Source organism: Scyliorhinus torazame, chromosome 5 (genome assembly GCF_047496885.1).
Source record: "Scyliorhinus torazame isolate Kashiwa2021f chromosome 5, sScyTor2.1, whole genome shotgun sequence".
Taxonomy (NCBI): Eukaryota; Metazoa; Chordata; class Chondrichthyes; order Carcharhiniformes; family Scyliorhinidae; genus Scyliorhinus; species Scyliorhinus torazame.
This window is the reverse complement of record NC_092711.1, coordinates 170,708,849-170,732,487: the sequence shown is the minus strand read 5'-3', so window position 1 is coordinate 170,732,487 and position 23,639 is coordinate 170,708,849. Positions and strand designations below refer to the sequence as shown.

Below are 23,639 nucleotides of genomic sequence, written 5' to 3'. Positions count from 1 at the left end.
TCACACAAAGCCCGCGCGTATTGCCTTGGAGGACCAGAGTCCTTCCGGTCATCCAACCCTTCCCATTGGTCAACGCCTCAGCAGGAAGGTCAAGGGTGAGCTTTCCCTCGCACATGCGCAATCTCTGCTCTCCCTCGGACATGCTCAGTCCCGGGGTGGGGAGAGGGGAATCACCGAGAGACTTATTGTTCTGGCCGCAGCCGGTTGCCTGGAAACCTTGTCTCGAGGAGGGGGAACAATGAGTGAGGCGGAGGAAGGTTGTTGACCAATGGGAAGAGTTGGTGAACCGGAAGGACTCTCTTCCACCATCCAATTAGTTTCCCGTTTTCTGAATGCGGAAGCTGGACAATGAGCAAAACTGGGGCCTCACACAGACTGAAAACTTGTTTTTGTCGCCAACATCTGTAAGTAAAACAGTTTCTTTTCTCCCCCTTTCCATTTATTTTCTCATTCTCACCTTCAATTGGTCACTTGCAGCAAGTGAAGGGAAAGAAAGTGACTCCAGGGAGGGTGCAGACTCTGCAAAGCTTGGCCCAGGTCTCTCTCTCTCTCTCTTAAAGACATTGACATCCTTTGCTCCCTCAGCTTGACACATTTATTTGTCTGGCTAAAAGGATGGTCTCTTTCCTAATATTCACAATAAAGGGCTGGTTTCTCCAGGTGATTGCTGACATTTAAGGGGACAGTAAATTAATACCAGACAGAGGCATGTCTTATATGGTACACATCAGATATATTATTTATGGTTCTGCGATAAAGTGCAATCCAGTCATCTCTTCCCTTGGAGGGTTATTCGTCTCTGGATTTCTCTTCCACAGGGACCAGTGGGGTGTGGGGTCATTGAATATATTCACGGATGAGTGGACAGATTTTTAATAACTTATGTTTTAAATAATGTTTAAACAATGAATGCAACAGAGTAACAGAAAAAATCGTGGCAAATGGGTACAGAGCGGAACAAGAGATATTGCCAACACACATCCAAGCAACACATTGCAGAATTAATTTGGAACAGGATATTTGAGGGAGCAGAGCCTCGAGATGAAATGCCAGATTAATTGAAGAACCAGTTTACAGGTTAAAGTCGTGAGTGGGGAAAGAGGGTAAGATATATAACAATTCAGTTTGTAAACCCCAAAATATTACAAGCAGACTAACAGCATAATCAAATTAAAATGAATAACACAACACGGATAACATAGAACTATAGTGCAGAAGGCCATTCGCCCCTTCAAGTCTGCACTGAGCCTCAGAAAAAGCATTTCACTGAGACCCATTCCCCATCCTATCCTCGTAACCCGTTGCATTGATCATGGTCAACCCACCTAACCTACACATCTTTGATACTAAGGGGCAAATTAGCGTGATCAATCCACTTTCACTGCACATCTTTTGACAGTGGGAGGAAACTGGAGCACCCGGAGGAAACACACAAAGACACGAGGAGAATATGCAAACTCCACACAGACAGCCTCCCAAGGCTGGAATTGAACCTGGGTCCCTGGCTCTGAGGTAGCAGCACTAATCACTGTGCCCTACTCCCGGCCTAAGTTGAATTGAATTCACTCATGGAAAGCCCAGGAGGAGCAAGTCAGTCAAATGTAGGAGTCCCATCCTTTACCCAATGCATAAGACTCAGAATGAATCACGGACATTAAAAATTGCATGGAGATGCATTTCATAATCAGCCTATGCCAGTTTTGGATCGAGGGAGAACTGACTGGTCTGCTTCTGTATTGAGCCAGATGAATGTTGGCTCCATCCTAACCCAATCCCTTATGAACCTAAGACGAGAGGCCAATTGATGAAGCCTGATTTTCGGAAGACCATACCCTCCCTTATCTTGGTGATTGGAGCTGAACAAACATTTTGTTCCAGGTAGAGTTATAGATGTTTACAGCATGGAACCAGGCCCTTCTGCCCAGCTTGTCCATGCCGCCCAGTTTCTATCACTAAGCTAGTCCCACTTGCCAGCATTTGGCCCATATCCCTCTGTACCCACCCTGCCCATGTAACTATATAACTGCTTTTTAAAGGACAAATTTGTACCCGCCTCTACACTGCCTCTGGCAGCGCATTCCAGAAGTTCACCACCCTCTGTGTGAAGAATTTTCCCCTTTGGTCTCTTTTGTATCTCTTTCCTCTCACCGTAAACCTATGCCCTCTAGTTCTAGACTCCTCTACCTCGGGGAAAAAATGTGGGCTATCTCCTTTATCTATGCTCCTCATTATTTTATAGACCTCTATAAGATCACACCTAAGCCTCCTACACTCCAGGGAAAAAGTCCCAGCCTCTCCTTATAACTCAGAACATCAAGTCCTCGCAGCATCCTGGTAAATCTCTTTGCACTCTTTCGTGTTTAACATTATTCTTTCTATAATAAGGTGACCAGAACTGAACACAGTATTCCATGTCCGGTCTTACCAATGTCTTGTCCAATTTCAATAAGACATCCCGACTCCGGTATTCAATATTCTAACCAATAAAACTGAGCATACTGAATACCTTCTTCACCACCCTGTCCACCTGCGACTCCACCTTCAAGGAGCTATGAACCTGTACTCCTAGATCTCTTTGTTCTGTAAGTCTCCCCAACTCCCTACCATTAACTGAGTAGGTCCTGCCCTGATTTGATTAATTTCCCTAACAACTCTGGTTGACAGTAGTATAGGCAGCATCTGCACAGGGTACAACAGTCTGGGCAACACATTTTAATGAAGGGGATCCTCCCTCACCATGAAATCGGAAGAGCCGACCACCGGGCAAGGTCCCACCTAATAGTCACCATCAGCTGTGGAAAGTTGGCCCCATAAAGCCGTCATTGATCGGTTTGGGCTGGTTTAGCTCAGTGGGCTAGACAGCTGGTTTGACATAGACATAGAACAAACAGTGCAGAAGGAGGCCATTCAGCCCATTGAGTCTGCACCGACCCACTTAAGCCCTCACTTCCATCTTATCCCCGTAACTCAATAACCCCTCCTAACCTTTTTGGTCACGAAGGGCAATGTTTCATGGCTAATCCACCTAACCGGCACATCTTTGGACTGTGGGAGTAAATCGGAGCACCCGAGGAAACCCAAGCAGACACGTGCAGACTCCGCACAGACAATGACCCAGCGGGGAATCAAACCTGGGACCCTGGCGCTGTGAAGCCACAGTGCTATCCACTTGTGCCACCGTGCTGCCCCTAGGCTGCAGAACAAAGGTCCTTTGTCAAACAGGCCAAGCATTTGCTCGGCTTATTCCCAAACTCGTACAACTTCGATCTCACTAACTTTCAACTTTTCTTGACCTGCTGAGTAAATAGGGAGTTCAAAGCCACTCTTGCTGCGTGAACCTCCTTCAGCAGTAGCTTACTCGGGCCCTCCATATAATTCTCTTCCACCATCGCCAAACAAACCTCCAGAAGCCGCTGGTTCTCCAGCATCCTGCACCTTTTATTAGCAGTTTAAGAAATTATCAGCCCCCGAGCATAAACCGTAAATGTCTCCAACAAAATGGAGAAGGAAATACAAGGAGTCGAGTTAACCAAAAGGAAGAACTCAAACTCTTCCTGAAAGTGCATAATAAATGAACTCAGGGAGGCTCCAAACCTCCACATTCTCGACCTGGGGGTGAGCCCTCGAGCAAAAACTCCAGACAAACGGGGGAAGGTCTGCGATTACGATGCTCCCTGTGGTGCAAGTGGACACCAGGTGTAGGATCGTCCTCGGCACAAAAAAAGTTGTCGATTCTAGTCTGACATTGCTGTGGGGCTAGAAAGAAGGTAAAATCTCTGCTCCTCAGGTGCTAAGTGCTCTAAACATCCACATAACCCACCTTCTCACGGTTATGATCCCGGACCAGACCCCAACAGTGGCTCGGATACTGGGCACAAACCCCAATATTTTATTTGTGTTTTGTCAGACTGTGAGTAAAGGATACCTCACTCCAGGAGTGATTTCACACAAAATAGGGCCATGCTATGTGAAAACAAACTTTATTATTGACACAATATTCAAATATATAACATCACACCAGAAAACAGCTGACAATTAGCCCTTAAACAATGCTAATCAATACAGTGAATACAGTAACCCTTAACTGCTACCTTTATTCCCACTCAAACAGCAAAAACACATCTCAGCTCTCAATCCACCGTTAAACACAGTTAGCCCTCAGCAATACCTGCTTTATACAGATGTTCTTTGAGAAAGAGAGATCTTGTGTCACCACTTTAAAGACAAGATCTCAAACCTGTTAGAACCATGAAGAAACTTGGGAAGCTGTTTCAGCTTGTTTCAGCTCGCCTTCTAACGACACTCTTCTGAACTGCTTGGAAAGGAACTGCTAATCTAGCGCCAGACATATATTTTCAATTGAACTGAGATGCTTGACCTCTGCTCACATCTTGAACTAATTCTCAACTAAAAGACTGCTTTGCTGCAAAAAGCCTGAAACTGTGGCTCCTCCCAGTACTGATACCATCTTACCAAGCTGAAATCTAATTAACTCCACAGGGAATCCCCTTCATCCAAACAACATTCCATTAGCCTACGCTTTTTACGATGCTTTAATTACACCTCTAACTACAAAACTTAGTTGTCCTTCAAAATAAATAAATTTAGAGTACCCAATTCTTTTTTTTCCAATTAAGGGGCAATTTAGTGTGGCCAATTCACCGACCCTGCACATTGTTTTACATTGTGGGGATGAGACCCATGCTGGCACAGGGAGAATGTGCAGACTCCACATGGACAGTGACCCGGGGCTGGCATCAAACCCAGGTCCTCGGCACTGAGGGGCAGCAGTGCTAATCACCGCCACCGTGCTGCCCTCGGCAATGAATTCAAAGACAATGTGGTGAAGCTTTGGGATTCTCTACCCCAGAGGACTGTGGAGCCTCAGTCATCAAGTATTTTTAGACCGAGAGTGATAGGTTTCTCGATATTGAAGATATCGAGGGATATGGGGGATAGTGTGGAAAAATGGTGCTGAGGTAGATCGGCCAATGATCCCATTGAATGGTCGAGTAGGCTCAATGGGCTGAATGGCTGACTGCAGCTCCTATTTGTTATGATCTGTGTCCAGGACAGGAAGCAGTGAGCAGGGATCTGTCAATCAGCCTGAATCAGCACCTTCAGGAGAATTGGGATGCTGAATATTAGATACAGCAGAGTGAGAATGGAGGGAGAGTGAGTGGGATGGAGATTTACAGCTTTTGGGGAATGAGAGAGGAAAGAATGGTCCATAGAAATTAAAATAATCTGTTCTGAATTTCTATCCTGTACTGACAGTGATGTCTTTTGTAAACTCTTTTTACAGGATGTTAAAAGGATAGGATTTACAGACAGAAATCTCAAACATCATGTCTAGATCTGATAGAGTCACTCGGTTCATCGACCATTAAATCTATGAGAAATGTTTGCCAGACCTGTTGGCTTCAACAAAGTTTAACCATCAGTGTGACTGGAAAAGCACCGAGACACACACACCTGAGTGAGAGTGTTCCAGAGCACTGACTGTGGAAAGAGCTTTAACCAGTTACACAGCCTGAAAAAACATCACACCATTAACAGCGGGGAGAGACCGTACACGTGTTCTGTGTGTGGACGAGGCTTCAACTGATTGTCCGACTGGAAAGACACGAGGAGACCCAAAACATGGAGAAACTGTGGAAATGTGGGGATTGTGGGAAGGGATACAGAGCCCCATCTATGCTGGAAGTTCACCGACGCAGTCACAGTGGAGAGAGACCGTTCACCTGCTCTCAGTGTGGGAAGGGATTCATTCAATTATCCCACCTGCAGAAACACCAGCGGATCTACACTGGGAGGAGACCATTCACCTGCTCTCAGTGTGAGAAGGGATTTACTGAGGTATCCAATCTGAGGAAACACCAGCGAGTTTACACCGGGGAGAAGCCGTTCACCTGCTCGCCGTGTGGGAAGGGATTCACTGCGTTATCCAGCCTGAAGTCACACCAGCGAATTCACACCGGGGAGAGGCCGTTCACCTGCTCTCAGTGTGGGAAGGGATTCACTCATTTATCCAGCCTGCGGAAACACCAGCGAGTTCACACTGGGGAGAGACCATTCACCTGCTCCCAGTGTGGGAAGGGATTCACTCAGTCAAGCAGCCTTCAGACACACCAGCGAATTCACACTGGGGAGAGACCATTCACCTGCTCTCCGTGTGGGAAGGGATTCACTCAGTCAAGCAGCCTACAGACACATCAGCGAGTTCACACTGGGAGGAGACCATTCACCTGCTCTCAGTGTGGGAAGAGATTCAGTGATTCATCCAACCTGCAGAGACATCAGCGAATTCACACAGGGGAGAGGCCTTTCACCTGCTCTCAGTGTGGGAAGGGATTCTGTGTTTCCTCGTCCCTGCTGAGACACCAAAAAGTTCACAATTGATTACAGTGATGGATTCTGCTGTTATTGTTTCTGCTTCAATTACATCCAGGACTGCATTTCGTTCTCTTCTCTTTCTCTCGGATTCTGAGACAGGAAAAGTGATGCAACCGTGGCAAACAAGAAAAGTTAAAGATTCCATTAGATCAAAGGAAGAGGCTCATAAAGTGGCCCAAATAGTAGTAAGCCTGAGGACTGGGAACTTGTTTTTGAATTCAGCAAAGGAGGACCAAGGAACTGATGAAGAGAAAATAGAATATGAGAGCAAACTGGCGAGAAACATAAAAACCGACTGGAAAAGCTCCTATCGGAATGTGGAAAGGAAAAGATTAGCCAATGGGTCTGTGGTTACCCGTTTTCTCTCACCCTCCTTAAATCGTGGGGTTACATTTACCACCTTCCAATCCAGGAACCATTCCAGAATCTATAGAACTTTGAAAGATGATGACCAATGTATCCACTCTCTCTCCAGCCGCCTCTTTCAACACTCTGGGATGTAGAGCATCAGCTTTTGGGGATTTATTAACTTTCAACCAATACTACATTTTCACTAATACTAATTTCTTTCAGTTCCTCCTGCACACTAGACCTTGGAGTATTTTTAGGACAATTTCTGTATCTTCCTCTGTGAAGACAGATACACATTGTTTAGTTTCTCTGCCATTTCCTTATTCCCCATTATAAACTCTCCTGTCTCTGCCTGGAATGGACCCACATTGGTCTTTGCTAATCTTCTCCTTTTCACATTCCTATAGGAGCTTTTCCTGTCGTTTTTACATTTCTCGCCTGTTTGCTCTCATATTCTATTTTCTCTTTCTTTATCAGTCCCTTGGTTTGGTTTTCAGCAAAGGAGGACCAAGTTCCCAATCCTCAGGTTTACTATGATTTTGGACACTTTATGAACCTCTTCCTTTGATCTAATGCAACCTTTAACTTTGCTTGTCAGCCACGGTTGCAAAACCTCTGTTGGATTTTTGTTTATTGAAGGAGTCTATATTTTATGTAAATATGTAACAATTCCTCAAATACTTGTGATTGCCTGTCTATCGTCATAGCTTTTATTGCAATTTCCCAATCTAGCACAGACAACTGTGAATACAGGCCCAGTTTCCCCAATGTCTCTTCATAGGACAGTCCTCTGGTGAAATGTGCAGTCGTCTGTATTTTAGACTCGATAAAATCAGACACTTTAAATTAAAAATTGGCCATTTTAAATCGAGCCACAGCCAGCTCCAGCAACCAGCCTGAATACACTGAACTCCGACAAGCTGCCAGCACATGTCTGGAGCTGCTCTGCTCCATCAATCACCAATCAAGAGATAATTGGCTCTATTCATCTATTGATTGTTTTGAACAAACAAAGTTACATAACAAACAATGCACCGGGAAATGGACTCCTGTGGACAGATTCCCGGTGTCCTGCTGAGTGGCCATTAGTAACTCCATTGGGTGGTGCCACTCTCACCCTGTGACCTCATCGGCTTGGTCAGAGAACATTCTGGAAGGACACAGAAAGGGTATAACGATCGAACCCTCGGACCGCCCAGCAGTGAAGACTCCACGCAGAGGTAATCAAGACGACTGACCAGAGACAGAAAGAAGCAGCGGCGAGACCCATCTTCTCGGAAGAAGACCCCGAGGAGATTGAGATACAGAATCGAACCCGCAGCTCAAATGTGTCCATCGGCTCGGGTACTATTGAGAATTTTGGGACTGTAATTAGTGGGATAATTTAAGGGTAACTGTTTTACTGCTTGTGGAATAAAGTTATCTCCGTTGTCCTTTGTTTACCTGGTCAATAAAGATACCTGGTTGAAGTGTCTGAGGTTAAAACATTTGATTAATAAACTGGTTGAAGTGTCTGAGGTTTTATAGACTCAACACCTCCCATCCCTGGAACAAGTCTGGTGAACCTTCATTGCCCTCCCTCCGTGGCAATAATACCTTTCCTAAGGTAAAGGGAGTAAAACTGCACACAGTGCTCCAGCTGTGGTCTAACCAAGGTTCTACACTATTGAAGCAAGTCTTCACTACTCCTGTACTCAAATCCTCTTGTGATAAAGGCCAACATCCCATCAGCCTTCCTAATAACTTGCTGCGCCTGTATGTTCGCCTTCAGTGACTTATTGATGAGTACACCCAGGTCCCTTTGTACATCTACACTTTCTAATCTCTGACCATTTCAGAAATACTCTGCTCATCGATTCCTCCTACCAAAGTGATAACCTTACATTTTTCCACATTATATTCCATCTGCCATGTCCTTGCCCACTCACTAAGTCTGTCCAAATCTTGTAGCCGTTTTACATCTTCCTCACAACACACATTCCCACCCAGCTTTGTGTCATCCGTGAAATAATACATTTGGTCCGCACATCCAAATCATTGTATAAACTGAACAGCTGGGGTCCAAGTACTGATCTTTGCAGTAACCCACTCGTCCCAACTGCTAAGGTGAGAATGACCCATTTATTCCTCCTCTCTGTTTTCTGCCTGTTAGCCAATCCTCAATCCATGCCAGTATATTACCTCTCATCCCATGTGTTTTCATTTTGTTGACTAATCTCCTGTCGGGTGTTTATCATAAACCTTCTGAAAATCCAAGTGTGCCACAACCACGGACTCCCCAATATCAATTCTGTTAATAGTTTCCTCAAAAACTCCAAAAGGTTCGTCGGACATGATTTCCTATTCCTAAATCCACGTTAGAAGTCTTACAACACCAGGTTAAAGTCCAACAGGTTTGTTTCAAATCACTAGCTTTCGGAGCACAGCTCCTTCCTCAGGGGAGGAAGAAGCTCCTTCACCTGAGGAAGGAGCTGCGCTTCGAAAGCTAGTGATTCGAAACAAACCTGTTAGACTTTAGCTTGGTGTTGTAAGACTTCTTACTGTGCCCACCCCAGTCCAACGCCGGCATCTCCATATCATAAATCCAGGTTAATTATTATTATCCAGGTGTCCATTTATCACATCCTTTATAATAGATTCTGGTATTTTCCCAATACTGATGTCAGACTAACAGATCTGTAGTTCACCATTTTCTCTCTCCCTCCCTTCCTGAATAGTGGGGTGACATTTGCTGCCTTCAATCTGCAGGAACCATTCCAGAATCTATAGAATTGTGGAAGATGATCATCAATGTATCCACTACCTTTATATCATCACTTTTGACTGGTTCTGAAACACTTAAGTTTGGATTTCTGGTGCAGAGTAAAGTATAACCGTGGAGTGGAATTTTAGATTGTGTAAAAGGACAAAGTTCTATTTTATAAATAAAGATGGAGGTTTCTGGCAAAAATAGTGTTTAGTTAACGTTGCTTCTAAGGCATCACAGTGGTGCAGTGGTTAGCACTGCTGCCTCACAGCGCCGAGGACCCGAGTTCAATCCTGGCCCCGGGTCACTGTCCGTGTGGAGTTTGCACATTCGCCCCGTGTCTGCGTAGGTCACACCACCACAACCCAAAGATGTGCAGGATAGGTGGATTGGCCACGCTAAATTGCCCCTTAACTGGAAAAATGTAAAACAAAATGTTGCTTCTAGTTTGTTTGCTGCAGTAAAAACCATAAAACCTTAAGGCCTGTTGTGTGATCCTTTACATTGTTGACTTGGACTTGATTTTTTTTTTTAAGTTGTTGATCTGTACAGAGATCCTAATCCACAAGTTTTGACTTCCCATTTGAGCCTCAGGCAGTTTTCTGGCTCACTATTCTCGTGTCAGTGACAGCCAGGAGATGGAGCTGAGGGCTGAATTTAGTTGAGTATAACGGGGCCTGCACCCCAGTTGGGAAACTGCCTTGGGCGTCGCACTAATAGAGAGACAGGAAGGTGCTGGAGAACTGACTGGGAAATGGGCCTCCAACCAATGAGGACACAGGAGGAGGTGACCAGGGCTGGTAGTGACGTCACCCCCGGTATTCAGTGCCCCCGTGTCCAGCGTGGGGAGTCACGGGAACAGAGTAAAGAGAAACCATTTGGGTTCTGAACATTGTGAACATCCTTTTACTCTGCTTGCTATTTATCCTCAAGTAATTTTCTGGTTTTTTTAACCATGTTGTTTCATTAATAAACAATTAACAGTAAAAATATTTGATTTTGTTGGATTTTTCATGATTAGATTGATGTAGTTCAGGGAAAGTGGGTGAGAGGTTGACAGGCTCTTTTAAAAAAAAATATTTATTAAAGTTTTTTAACACAATTTTTCTCCCTTACAAACAATAACCCCCCCCCGTAACAAAAAAAAACGAGAAATCGCGCAGAGCAAGATATATACATGGCAAAATGATATATTTACGCAGCTTTGTACACTGGCCCTCACCAGTACGTGCCGGTTTCCCCAACCCTTCATGTTATCTCTTGCTCATCCACCCTCCCAGGCAGTACCCCCTCTCCCCCCCCCCCCCCTCCCAGGACGTGTCCCCACCCCCCCCCCCCCCCCCCCCCAGGTTGCTGCTGCTGCTGACCGACATTCCTCTAACGCTCCGCGAGATAGTCTAGGAACGGTTGCCACCGCCTGTAAAACCCCTGCGCAGACCCTCTCAAGGCGAACTTAATCCTCTCCAACTTTATGAACCCAGTCATATCATTTATCCAGGCCTCCAGGCTGGGGGGCTTCGCCTCCTTCCACATTAGCAAGATCCTTCGCCGGGCTACTAGGGACGCAAAGGTCAGAATGCCGGCCTCTTTCGCCTCCTGCACTCCCGGTTCGTCCACTACTCCAAATATTGCTAGCCCCCAGCTTGGCTAGACCCGGACTTTCACCACCTGAGATATTGCTCCCGCCACTCCTCTCCAGAGCCCCTCCAGTGCCGGGCACGACCAAAACATATGGACATGGTTTGCCGGGCTCCCTGAGCACCTTCCACATCTGTCCTCTACCCCAAAGAACCTACTCAACCTCGCCCCCGTCAAGTGCGCTCTGTGGACCACCTTAAATTGTATCAGGCTGAGCCTGGCACACGAGGAGGAGGAATTAACCCTACCTAGGGCATCAGCCCACAGACCTTCCTCGATCTCCTCCCCCAGCTCCTCCTCCCATTTACCCTTCAACTCTTCTACCAGCGCTTCCCCCTCTTCTTTCAACTCCTGGTGTATTTCCAACACCTTGCCCTCCCCGACCCATACACCCGAGATCACCCTATCTTGAACGTCTTGTGCCGGGAGCAACGGGAATTCCCTCACCTGTCGCCTCACAAAAGCCCTCACCTGCATATATCTAAAGGCATTTCCCGGGGGTAACTCAAACTTCTCCTCCAGTGCCCCTAGGCTCGCAAACGTCCCGTCGATGAACAGGTCCCCCATTCTTCCAATCCCCGCCCGATGCCAGCTCTGGAACCCATCCATCTTCCCTGGGACAAACCGGTGGTTACCCCTGATTGGGGACCACACCGATGCTCCCATTGCACCCCGGTGCCGTCTCCACTGGCCCCAGATCCTTAGCGTTGTGGCCACCACCGGGCTCGTGGTATACTTTGTCGGCGAGAGCGGCAGCGGTGCCGTCACCAACGCCCCATTTGCTGCCCAGTAGTAGCTCCCCAGGTTTGGCAGCGCCAACACTCCTCGGTCCCTACTGCGTTCCAGGAACCCTCTCCTTACTCTCGGGGTCTTATTCGCCCACACAACCCCATAATACTCCTGCCTACTCTGTTAAAAAAGGCCTTAGTGATCACGATGGGAAGGCACTGAAACACAAACAGAAACCTCGGAAGGACCACCATTTTGACCGACTGCACTCTACCCGCAAGCGAGAGCGGTAACATGTCCCATCTTTTGAAATCCTCCTCCATTTGCTCCACCAACCTCGTCAGATTCAGTTTATGTAGGGTCCCCCAACTCCTGGCTATCTGGAGCCCCAGATACCGAAAGCTCCCCTCCGCCCTCCTCAGCGGTAGGTCCCTATCCCTCTTTCTTGGTCCCCCGCCTGTAATACAAAGAGCTCACTCTTCCCGACATTGAGCTTATAGCCCGAAAACTCCCCAAACTCCCTTAGAGTCTGCATGACCTCCACCATCCCCTCCATTGGATCCGCCACGTACAGCAACAGGTCATCCGCATATAGCGACACCCGATGCTCTTCTCCCCCTCGGACCACACCCTTCCATTTATTAGACTCCCTCAATGACATGGCCAATGGTTCGATCGCCAATGCAAACAACAGGGGGGACAAGGGGCACCCCTGCCTCGTCCCTCGGTACAGTCGAAAGTACTCCGACCTCCGCCGGTTCGTCACTACACTCGCCATCGGGGCTCTGTAAAGGAGCTTAACCCAATTGATAAACCCTACCCCGAACCCAAACCTGCGCAGCACCTCCCAGAGGTACTCCCACTCTACTCGGTCAAAGGCCTTCTCCGCGTCCATAGCTGCCACTATCTCCGCCTCTCCCTCCTCCGATGGCATCATTGTCACGTTTAAGAGCCGCCTCACATTGGTGTTTAATTGCCTGCCCTTTACAAATCCCGTCTGGTCCTCGTGGATTACCCCCGGGACACAGTCCTCGATCCTCATGGCCAGCACTTTTGCCAGCAACTTTGCATCCACATTGAGGAGCGAGATCGGCCTGTACGATCCACATTGCAGTGGGTCCTTGTCCCGCTTTAGGATCAAAGAAATTGTCGCTTCCGACATTGTCGGGGGCAGGGTCCTCTCCTCTCTTGCCTCATTAAAGGTCCTCACCAGTAGCGGGGCCAACAGGTCTGCGTACTTCCTGTAGAACTCCACCGGGAATCCGTCCGGTCCCGGGGCCTTCCCCGCCTGCATGCTCCCCAACCCCTTGCTCAGCTCCTCCAACCCAATTGGTGCCCCCAAACCAGCCACCTCTTGCTCCTCCACCCTCGGGAATCTCAGCTGATCTAGGAATCGTCTCATCCCCTCTTCCCCCGCTGGGGGCTGGGATCTGTACAGCTCTTCATAAAAGGCCTTGAATACCTCGTTTATTTTCGTCGCACTCCGAACCGTGGCTCCCCTTCCATCTTTGACTCCCCCTATTTCCCTCGCTGCCATCCTCTTACGGAGCTGGTGTGCCAGCATCCGACTAGCCTTTTCCCCATACTCGTAGGTCGCCCCCTGCGCTTTCCTCCACTGTGCCTCCGCCTTCCCTGTGGTCAACAGGTCAAACTCCGTCTGGAGCCGTCGTCTTTCCCCAAGTAATCTTTCCTCTGGGGCCTCTGCGTATCTCCTGTCCACTCTCAAAATCTCCCCCACTAACCTCTCCCTTTCCATACCCTCTGTCTTCTCCCTATGAGCCCTAATGGAAATTAGCTCTCCCCTGATGGCTGCCTTCAACGCCTCCCATACCACCCCCACCCGCACCTCCCCGTTGTCGTTGGCCTCCAAGTACCTTTCGATACACCCCCTCACCTTCCCACACACCACCGCCAGCAGTCCCACATCCAGCCGCCACAACGGGCGTTGGTCCCTCTCCTCTCCCAGCTCCAGTTCCACCCAGTGTGGGGCATGGTCCGAAACGGCGATAGCCGAATATTCCGTCCCCTCCACCCTCGGGATGAGCGCCCTACCCAGAACAAAGAAATCTATCCGGGAGTAGGCTTTGTGTACATGGGAGAAGAAAGAAAATTCCCTGGCCTGCGGCCTTGCAAACCGCCATGGGTCCACTCCCCCCATCTGATCCATAAACCCCCTTAGTACCTTGGCCGCCGCCGGCCTCTTTCCAGTCCTTGATTTGGAGCGGTCTAGTGCTGGATCCAACACTGTATTGAAGTCCCCTCCCATTATCAGGCCTCCTATCTCCAGGTCCGGAATGCGCCCCAACATGCGCTTCATGAATCCTGCATCATCCCAGTTCGGGGCGTATACGTTTACCAACACCACCCACATCCCTTGCAGCCTACCGCTCACCATTACATATCGCCCTCCATTGTCCGCTACAATAGTCTTGGCCTCAAATGACACCCGCTTTCCCACCAATATTGCCACACCTCTATTCTTCGCGTCCAGTCCCGAGTGGAATACCTGTCCTACCCATCCCTTTCTTAGCCTGACCTGGTCCGCCACCTTTAGGTGTGTCTCTTGGAGCATGGCCACGTCTGCCTTCAGTCCCATGTAACATTTTCTGCGCGTGATTGACCCCCTATATACAACAACCATCACACATCAAACCTCAAACATCCCCCCTACCCTCACAAACCCTCAGTTAGAGTCCAACTTTTCGGCATGTACAAAGGTCCACGCCTCTTCAGGCGTTTCGAAGTAATAGTGTTGGCCCTCGTATGTGACCCACAGTCGCGCTGGCTGCAGCATTCCGAATTTCACTTATTTCCGGTACAACGCCGCTTTGGCCCGGTTGAAACCCGCTCTCCGCTTTGCAACCTCCGTGCTCCAGTCCGGGTATATTCGGATCTCTGCATTGTCCCACTTACTGCTCCGCTCCTTCTTGGCCCATCTCAGGACCCACTCTCTGTCCGTGAACCGGTGGAACCTCACCACCATCGCCCTTGGCGGCTCATTTGCCTGGGGCTTCTTCACCAGCACCCGATGTGCCCCGTCCAACTCCCGCGGCCTCGAAGGGGCCTTCGTGCCCATCATCGCCTCAAGCATCGTGCTCACGTATGCCCCGGCATCAGCCCCCTCCACTCCCTCAGGGAGACCCAGGATTCGCAGATTCTTTCTCCTCGACCTGTTCTCCAGGTCTTCGAGTCTTCCCGCCCACCTCTTGTGTAGCGCCTCGTTCTGCTCCACTCTCACCACCAGGCCCACGAGCTCATCCTCGTTCTGACTGACTCTTTTCTGTACCTCCTGGATCTTAGCTTCGTGGACCTTCTGGGTGATCTCCTCAAAGCAGCGCTTGATGAACTCCTGCAGCTCCCCTTTGTCCCTGGCCGCCGCCATTTTGTTTTCTTTCCCTCGCTTCTCCCGTTGCTCCAGTGCCGCTCCTTTGGCCGTTACACTTCTGGTCTGTTTAAAAAGTCTATGGAAACTCCTGAAAAAGGTCTGATAGTCAGTTCCAGACGGGAGCTTCCGAATGCGCGACCTACTCCTCCATGGCCGCCACCGGAAGCCTCGTCCCTGCTTCTTCAATGGCCTTGGTAGATCTTTTCACAGTTGTTCCCTCTGCTGCTAGAATTCACCTTTGATAGAGTCAAGTCAGATTGCAGCTTTAAGCTTGCCCTTCCCCCGTCTGCATGCTGGAAGAGGCTTTTGTCTAAACCTGCAGCCAAAGCCAAATCTTTTACTGTCTCTGCCGGGTCTGGTAGCCAAAAGACACAACATTCCTGGGGGACACTGTCAGGGAAATGCTGCAGTCTTCTTGCCACACCGGGAAATGTCAAACAAATGCCGTGGGGGCCCTGTAAAAGAGCCCAAAAGTCCGTTCCAAGCGGGAGCTACCGAATATGCGACCTAGCTCTGCATAGCCGCACCGGGAAGTGTTGACAGGCTCTTTAACAGAAAGTGAGTCCCTCTAAGGTGATTGGCAAAGGAACCAGAGGGGTAGAGGAGATGTGATTTTTCTTTTGACATGCAAAATGGGGTTCAGGAAGTCACTTTTGATTGACTCATTTATTGAGGCTCCTTGAGGGAGTAACATGGGATGTCAATAAAGGGGAACCTGCAGATGTGGTTTGTTTACATTTCCAGAAGGTATTTCCCAAGGTGCCACATCAAAGGTCACTGCACAACATAAGAGGTCATGGTGTAGACTAGAGGGCAACATATCAGCAGGGATAGAGGATTGGTTAACTCACAGGAAGCAGAGAGTGGGTATAAATGGGTCATGTTTGGGTTGGTAAGATGTGACAAGTGGAGCATCACAAGATCAGTGCTGGGCCCTCAACTATTTACAATCTATATTAATGAGTTGGATGCGGTTAAATTTGCTGATGACACAAAGAGGGATTGGAAATTAATTTTTCAAGTGGACTTGGAGAATGCAAAGGACAACAAATAGGTTAAGTGAGTGGGAACAAATTGACAGATGGAGCATAACCTGGGCAAATGTGAATGTGTCCACATTATTTAAATGGGAGAGAGATTGCAGAACTCTGAGATACAGAGGGATCTGGGTGTCCTGGTACAGGAATCACAAGTTTGCCGTGTTACGACACCCTGGGCTAGTGCGCGGTCAATTCCAGCCCCACGTGCCCCGGAGTCACAGCACAAGCGAATTGACCAATAATTCTTATAAAAATACCCTATGTCTTTGGCCCTTGGCTGCCCAATAATCAGTCACCATGGTTGCAAATGTAAATACGATTACTGTTTATTTATAACAAGAGCTAAAATAAAATATGCAGCAAACACAACTGATTTACAATAAGCCAATTCCTAATTCCCACTTTAATCTGCCCCAGCCTCTATACACACACACAGACAGACAAACACAGAGGGGTGGAAAGGGATAAAATCATAAGTGAAAGAAATTCTTTTTTTCAGATGATGTTTTTTAGCACACGTTTCTTCACAGCAAGCTTGCAGATTAAAGTCTTCAGTTTACAGCCTGAAGTGATCTTCTCTGTAGATTAATTTGTTCAGGTTCTCTGCAGTTTAGAAATGCAGTACTCACATTTTTCTGGAGAGGCACCTCACCTCTGTTCAAACTTTCCTTTTAGTTTTTGGTTTGTATTCAGGTCTCCATGGTTTCAGGAATACAGCACCCACAGGCTACCTGGGAAGAGAGATAGCACTCACAGCTGCCTTCTGGAGAGAGAGTTAGTCAGTTCTGCCTCTTGTGCTGCTAGAATCAAGCTGAAAGCTTGGGACTCTGAAAAACATCCCAGTGGGATGGGATCCAATCACCGCCTGTTACCTAGGAGCACAGCCTTTTGGGCCAATTCATTGGCCACCAGCGAATCAATCAAACCGAGTCCCAACCCCAATTCTCACACTGGTGCCTAAAGATCTGCAGCTCCAGTTTAAACCGGCACAGATGCCTGGATTCTTCTGCTTGAATTAAAGACACAGGCTTCTTGCCTTAAAGTGACATGTCCATTAATCATCCATGGACAAAATGTAACAGCAGAAATAAAAGAAAGGGGAAATAAGGTTATGAAAAGAAAGGGCCCTTCCAGCCGGTACAGCAAGTGATTAGGAAGCTGAATGGAATATTGTTATTTATTGCAAAGGGACTGGAATATAAAAGTTGGGGTGTTTTGCTGCAATTGTACAGGGCCTTGGTGAGACCATGGGCTGGATTCTCCACTGGCAATTCTCCATTGCACCGGCAGCGCACTCACACCCGGGGATTTCCAGACGACGTGGAGCTGGCAATAATGTGAAACCCCATTGGCCGCTGCTGGCGGGGGCGCCGCAGGACGGAGAATCTCACCCCATATTTAGAGCACTGTGTACAGTTTGGGTCTCCTTATTTCAGAAATGAGATAATTGCATTAGAAGCAGTTCAGAGGAGGTTGACTCCCAGATTCTGGAATGAGGGGGTTATCCTCTGAGGAAAGGTTTGACAGGTTGGGACTGTATCCATTGCAGTTGAGAAGAATGAGAGATGATCTTATTGAAACACGTGAGATCCTGAGTGGAATTGACAGAGAGAATGCTGAGAGGATGTTCCCCTTGTGGCAGAGACTAGAAATCGGGGAGACCCGGTTAAAATCTGAAATGTCCGAGCAGCCACTCAGTTCAAGGGCAATAAATTCTGGTCCAGTGACTCCCACATCCCATTAAGAATTTACAAAACTCTCTCCACAAACCCTCACTCAATTTAACTCCCATATTTTCCAGTTCTGTTCTGGCTCTGCCTGGGGTAACATCTACTCCGTATATTCTTCTTGTGCGGTGAGTTCTAGGTTACTGGTGCATAAGGACAGATGCTTCAAGCAACAGATCAAACATGGATGTAAAAGATTCTCTAGCTCTTTTCTTTACCCCCGGCCAACTTGTGGACAGTTCTTACTCAGTATTATTTCTCCCAAGCCCTTCATTGTCCCATTATCGCTTTAATTTCACTCCTACTTTGCCCATGTCCAGTGTGTTTAATTCTATCCGGATTGTTTTAAAGTCAGTTTCTCTCTGGAGTGTGTCGATGTCTTGATGATGTCACAATGGTGTCTCAATCCCCTGGCCATATTGACCATTTCATCTCCTGCTGTGTCTCCAGTAGCTGTGTGTGTTTGGGACCCGGTCTTCAGTCCATTTCACCGTGAATTTAGGCTTGTTATTTTTCACATGTAACAAATCACATCTGCACACCCACACCGGTATCCCAAAATCATGTCACATATTCTTAACTCTCAGATGCTCTGATGAAAAGATCAAAGTGAGTATCTGTCTTTCTTATCTGCCCTGTTATGGTGCTGATATTTCATGTCGTGGCCGGGCTTTCAAATGTGGATTTCTTATGTTCATGGGCCAAGATGTAAATATTTCCAGGAGAAAGCGATCAATTTCTTCACTCCCGTCTACACATTCCAGAATTTCATTGGAACATAGATGGATACCAGATTGATATATTCCATTCACCCACACCTAAGGTAAATATTCCAATTCATTTATTATCCAGGACAATATAATCCCAATAACTCTCAAACATAAGTTAAACATTCCCGTCCGATCCCAGGTATTAACATATTCTGTTTGTTCTTCATTGTCAATGTCAGGCTGGGATTGTTCACCTTGGAGCAAAGGAGGTTGAGGGGAGATTTGACAAGATTAAGACAGGTTTAGGTAAGATGGATAACGAACAGCTGTTCCCGTTAGCTGATGGGACAAGGACGAGGGGGTATCGGGTTATATATAGGGTTCCAATCTAGAGAGATAGAATTGAAAAGCAGGGAGGTTATGTTCAACTTGTTTAGACCCAGGGTTAGGCTACACTGGGAGCACTGTCAACATTTGTGATCTCCATTTAGTAAAAGGAAATCGAGGCATTGGAGAAGGTACAACAGAGATTCACAAGATTAATACCAGAACTGAGAGCATTTCACCCTCAGGAAAGGCTGGAGCTGCTTTTCTCTAGAAAAGAGAAGACTGAAGGGTGGCCTGATGGAAATCTCTAAAATTATGAAGGGGTTCAATAATCCAATAGGGATTTGATGACAAACCTCTTTACCCAGCGAGTGGTGAGAATGTGGAACTCGATACCACAGCGAGTGGTTGAGGTGAACAGCATGAATACATTGAAGGGGAAGCTAGATACATACATGAGGGAGAAAGGAATAGAAGGGCCAGATTTCAGGTTTAAGGGAAGAGATTAATGGTGGGAGGTGGGAGGTGGGGGGGATGTGAGGGGGAATATTTTGATGCAGCGAATGGTAATGACGCTGCCTGTGAGGGGGTTGGAAATGAAGACAAGGGAGGATTTAAAATAGAAATTGGATTGACATTTGAGAGAAATTAACTCGCAGGGCTACAGGGATAGAATGGGGCAATGAGACTCTCTGGTTGGCTCTAGAGCCAACAGGGAATCGATGGACTGAATGGCCTCCTTCTCTGTCCTCATGACTCAAATCTAAAGAGAACAATTTCAGCTGCTCCAGTCTCTCCAACTAACTGAAGTCCCTCCTCCCTGGTGCCATTCTCGTAAATCTCCCCTGCACCCTCTCTGAGAACTTCACATCTTTCCTAAAGTGTGGAGCCCATATATAGTAAAAGGAAATCGAGGCACTGGAGAAGGTACAACAAAGATTCACAAGAATAATACGAGAACCGAGAGCATTTCACCCTCAGGGCTGCTTTTCTCTAGAAAAGAGAAGACTGAAGGGTGACCTGAGGAAAGTCTTTAAGATTATGAAGGGGTTCAATAATCCAATAGGGGTTTGATGACAAACCTCTTTACCCAGCGAGTGGTGAGAATGTGGAACCCGCCACCACAGTGAGTGACTGAGGTGAACAGCATGAGTACATTGAAGGGGAAGCTAGATACATACATGAGGGAGAAAGGAATAGAAGGATATGCTGATGGGGGAGATGAAGAGGGATGGGCGGAGGCTCATGTGGAACATAAATACTGACAGAGACCAATTGAGCCGACTGGCCTGGCCCTGTGCTGTAGACTCAATGGAACAGAGACAAATGTATTCATTTTACATCGACCTAAATGGGGGGAAAAACACGATTTACTAACCAGGATAAAATAAGTGCCCATCATCAGCTTTTGCCGATCATTTCAGTGGAAATGTGCTCTCCCAGGTTTGAAGAGCATCAGCCCTGGAAGCAAAGTCATGAGAATGGCCAGTCCAGCAGAAAGAAACCGTCCGACCCTCCCACTGCACCAAGTGTCAGAATGAACATGGTTCAGTCCTGGGTATGATTAACAGCAGCAATAACAACAGAATCCAACCCCTGTCGTCACTTGTGAATTCGCTGGTGTCTCAGCAGGTGTGAAAATTGAGTGAATCCCTTTTCACACTCCGAGCAGGTGAACGGTCTCTCCCCAGAATGAGCTCGCTGGTGTCTCATCAGGTTGGATGAATCTCGGAATCGTTTCGCACACTCAGAGCAGGTGAACGGTCTCTCTCCAGTGTGAACTCGCTGGTGTGTCAGCAGTGCAGACGAATCTCTGAATCCCTGCCCACAGTCAGAGCAGATGAATGGCCTCTCCCCAGTGTGAGCTTGTTGATATTTCAGCAGGTTAGATGACGTTCTAAACCTTTTTGTGCAGTGAGAGCAGCTGAATGGTCTCTCCTCAGTGTGAACTTGCTGGTGTGTCAGCAGGTTGCATAAATAAGCAAATCCCTTCCCACAGTCAGAACAGGTAAAGGGCCTCTCCCCGGTGTGAATCCACTGGTGGGCCAACAAGGTGGATGAATCTCTGAAACCCTTCCCACACTCAGTGCAGGTGAACGGCCTCTCCCTAGTGTGAATTTGTTGGTGCCTCTGCAGTTTGGATAACTGAGCAAAACCCTTCCCACACTCTGAGCAGCTGAATGGTCTCTCGACGGTGTGAACTCGCTGGTGCGCCAGCACGCTGGATAACGGAGTGAATGCCTTCCCACAGTCAGAGCAGATGAATGGCTCTCCCTGGTGTGACTGCGTCGATGAATTTCCAGCTTCGATGGGGATATGAATCTCTTCCCACATTCTCCACATTTCCATGGTTTCTTCATGGTGCAGGTGTCCTTGTGTCTCCCCATGTTAAACCATCAAATGAGGTCTTCACACACCGAACAAATGTGGCTCCAAATGATAATTTTTTTTTCAAGCTGTGTAAATGGTTAAAGCTGGAACACTCTCACTCGGATGTGTGTGTGTGTCTTGTTGCTTTTCCAGTCACACTGATGTTTAAAATCTTTTGAAGAACACAGAACAGTCAAAAACCAAAGAGAAAATGCTGGAAAATCTCAGCAGGTCTGGCAGCATCTGTAGGGAGAGAAAAGTGCTAATGTTTCGAGTCCAGATGACCCTTTGTCAGAACAGTCAAATATTTCTCCTTCTATATTGAAAAACTGATGATTTTCAGGACCTGAAAAATTGAGTGACAGTCAGATCTTGATGTGATATTTCGTCTTAGTTTCCTGCCTGTAAATCCTCCCCTTGAAGTATCCTGTAAAAAGAGTTTCAAAATTCATCACTGTCAGTGCAGGATAAAAATTCAGAACAGACAATTCTCCTGAAGGTGCTAACAGATCCATGCTCACTGCTTCCAGTCCTGGACACAGACTGAAAATCTTCATGTAGGCTGCCAGACTGATATATGTCTATATATTTGGTTTAGATCAATTGGCTGGACAGTTGGTTTGTGATACAGAGGTGGTTAAATTCCTGTGCTGGCTGAGATTATTCATGAAGGCCGCACCGTTTCAACTTTGTCCCTCGTCTGAGGTGTGGTGATCCTTAGGTTAAATCGCCACCAGTCAGTTCTAGCCCTCAAAATAAAAATATGTTTAATGGATAGGATTGTTTCAGTTGTTTAAGATACAGCAGAATGTTCCTGCAAGGCCACAGTTGAAGGCCAGAATGAGAAAAGAAATGGAAAGGGGGTGAAAATAAAGTGTTTTACTCACAGATGTTGGAGATAGGAGGAGGTTTCAGACTGTGTGAAGCTTAATCTTCATTCACACAAAGCCCGCGCTCAGATAGGCTGGAGAGCCAATGTCCTTTCGATCGGTCAAAGCTTGCTATTGGCTCCCCGCCACCAAAGAACAACGGGCTACGGAAATCATGTGGCCCTGGAAGCACTTTGACCTCCAGATGCGCCGATCATTTGGCCAATGTAAAAGGTCCATTCCCTGCACATGCGCCATTTCACATCTCCCTTGGACATGCGCAGTTCCAGGCCGCCCGCGCGCCGGTAGAGCGGTTTCTCCAGCGCGGGGGATTGTGGAAATTATAGCTGCCATTTTCATCCAGAGCCCAGTCTCCAAACTCCTGGGACTGGGATGAAAAGGGGGGCAGTGACCCCGACCCTGACACAAAGCACATGTCGTTCGTCACTGGATTTGATTGTGACGTCTCCCTTAGAAAACAATTTGTTAATCGAGTGGGTAATCCAGCAAGGCTGAACAAGGTCTTTAGGGACTTTTATAGGAAGCTGTACACTTCGGAACCACCCGGGGGGGGGGGGGGGGAATGAGGCGATTCCTGGATGGACTAGCCTTCCCAAGAGTGGGGAGGGGGTTGGTGGACGGACTGGGGGCCTTGGTCAGGATCGAAGAGGTATTGGGGGGCCTGAAGGTCATGCAGTTGGGTAAAGCCCTGGGGCCGGACGGGTATCCGGTGGAGTTTTACAAATAATTTACCAGGATAGTGGGGCCGGTGCTGGTCAGGGTCTTTAATGAGGCAAGAGACAGAGGGAGTTTACCCCTGACGATGTCGCAGGCCACCATCTCGCTCATTCTGAAATGGGATAAGGACCAGGAGGCCTGTGGGTCATACAGGCTGATCTCTTTGATCAACGTAGATGCCAAGATCCTGGCCAAGATTTTGGCGACCAGAATTGAGGACTGTGTACCGGATGTAATTGTGGAGGACCAACCGGGTTTGTAAAGGAGAGGCAGCTGGTGGCCAACATAAGAAGGCTGCTCAACATGATTATGATGCCCCCAGAGAGAAGGGAGGGAGAGATAGTGGTCGTCATGGATGCTGAAAAGGCTTTTGACCGGGTCGAGTGGGATTATCTGTGGGAGGTACTAGAACGGTTCGGGTTCGGGGCGGGATTCATCGACTGGGTTAGGCTATTGTATCAGGCCCCGGAGGCAAGTGTAAGGATGAACAGGAAGACATCGGACATTGTTAGTCAAGGACAGTATTACGGTGGCAGAAAGGATGTTTGATGAGGACTCGTCTACTGAGGTAGTATGGGCTGAGGTTAGAAACAGGAAAGGAGAGGTCACCCTG

General features: G+C 47.7%; 1 protein-coding gene across 1 annotated transcript in view; it reads left to right on the top strand.

Annotated features, from left to right (window-relative positions):
• Window positions 1-4: 4 nt before the first annotated feature.
• LOC140418036 (uncharacterized) overlaps window positions 5-23,639 on the top strand; it is a 126,266-nt gene continuing 102,631 nt past the window's right edge. The window contains exons 1-2 of the mRNA XM_072501465.1: window positions 5-404; window positions 5,306-6,399. Coding sequence (XP_072357566.1) covers window positions 5,644-6,399 — 756 coding nt within the window. The 5' untranslated portion in view covers window positions 5-404; window positions 5,306-5,643. The remainder of the gene's footprint in view (window positions 405-5,305; window positions 6,400-23,639) is intronic.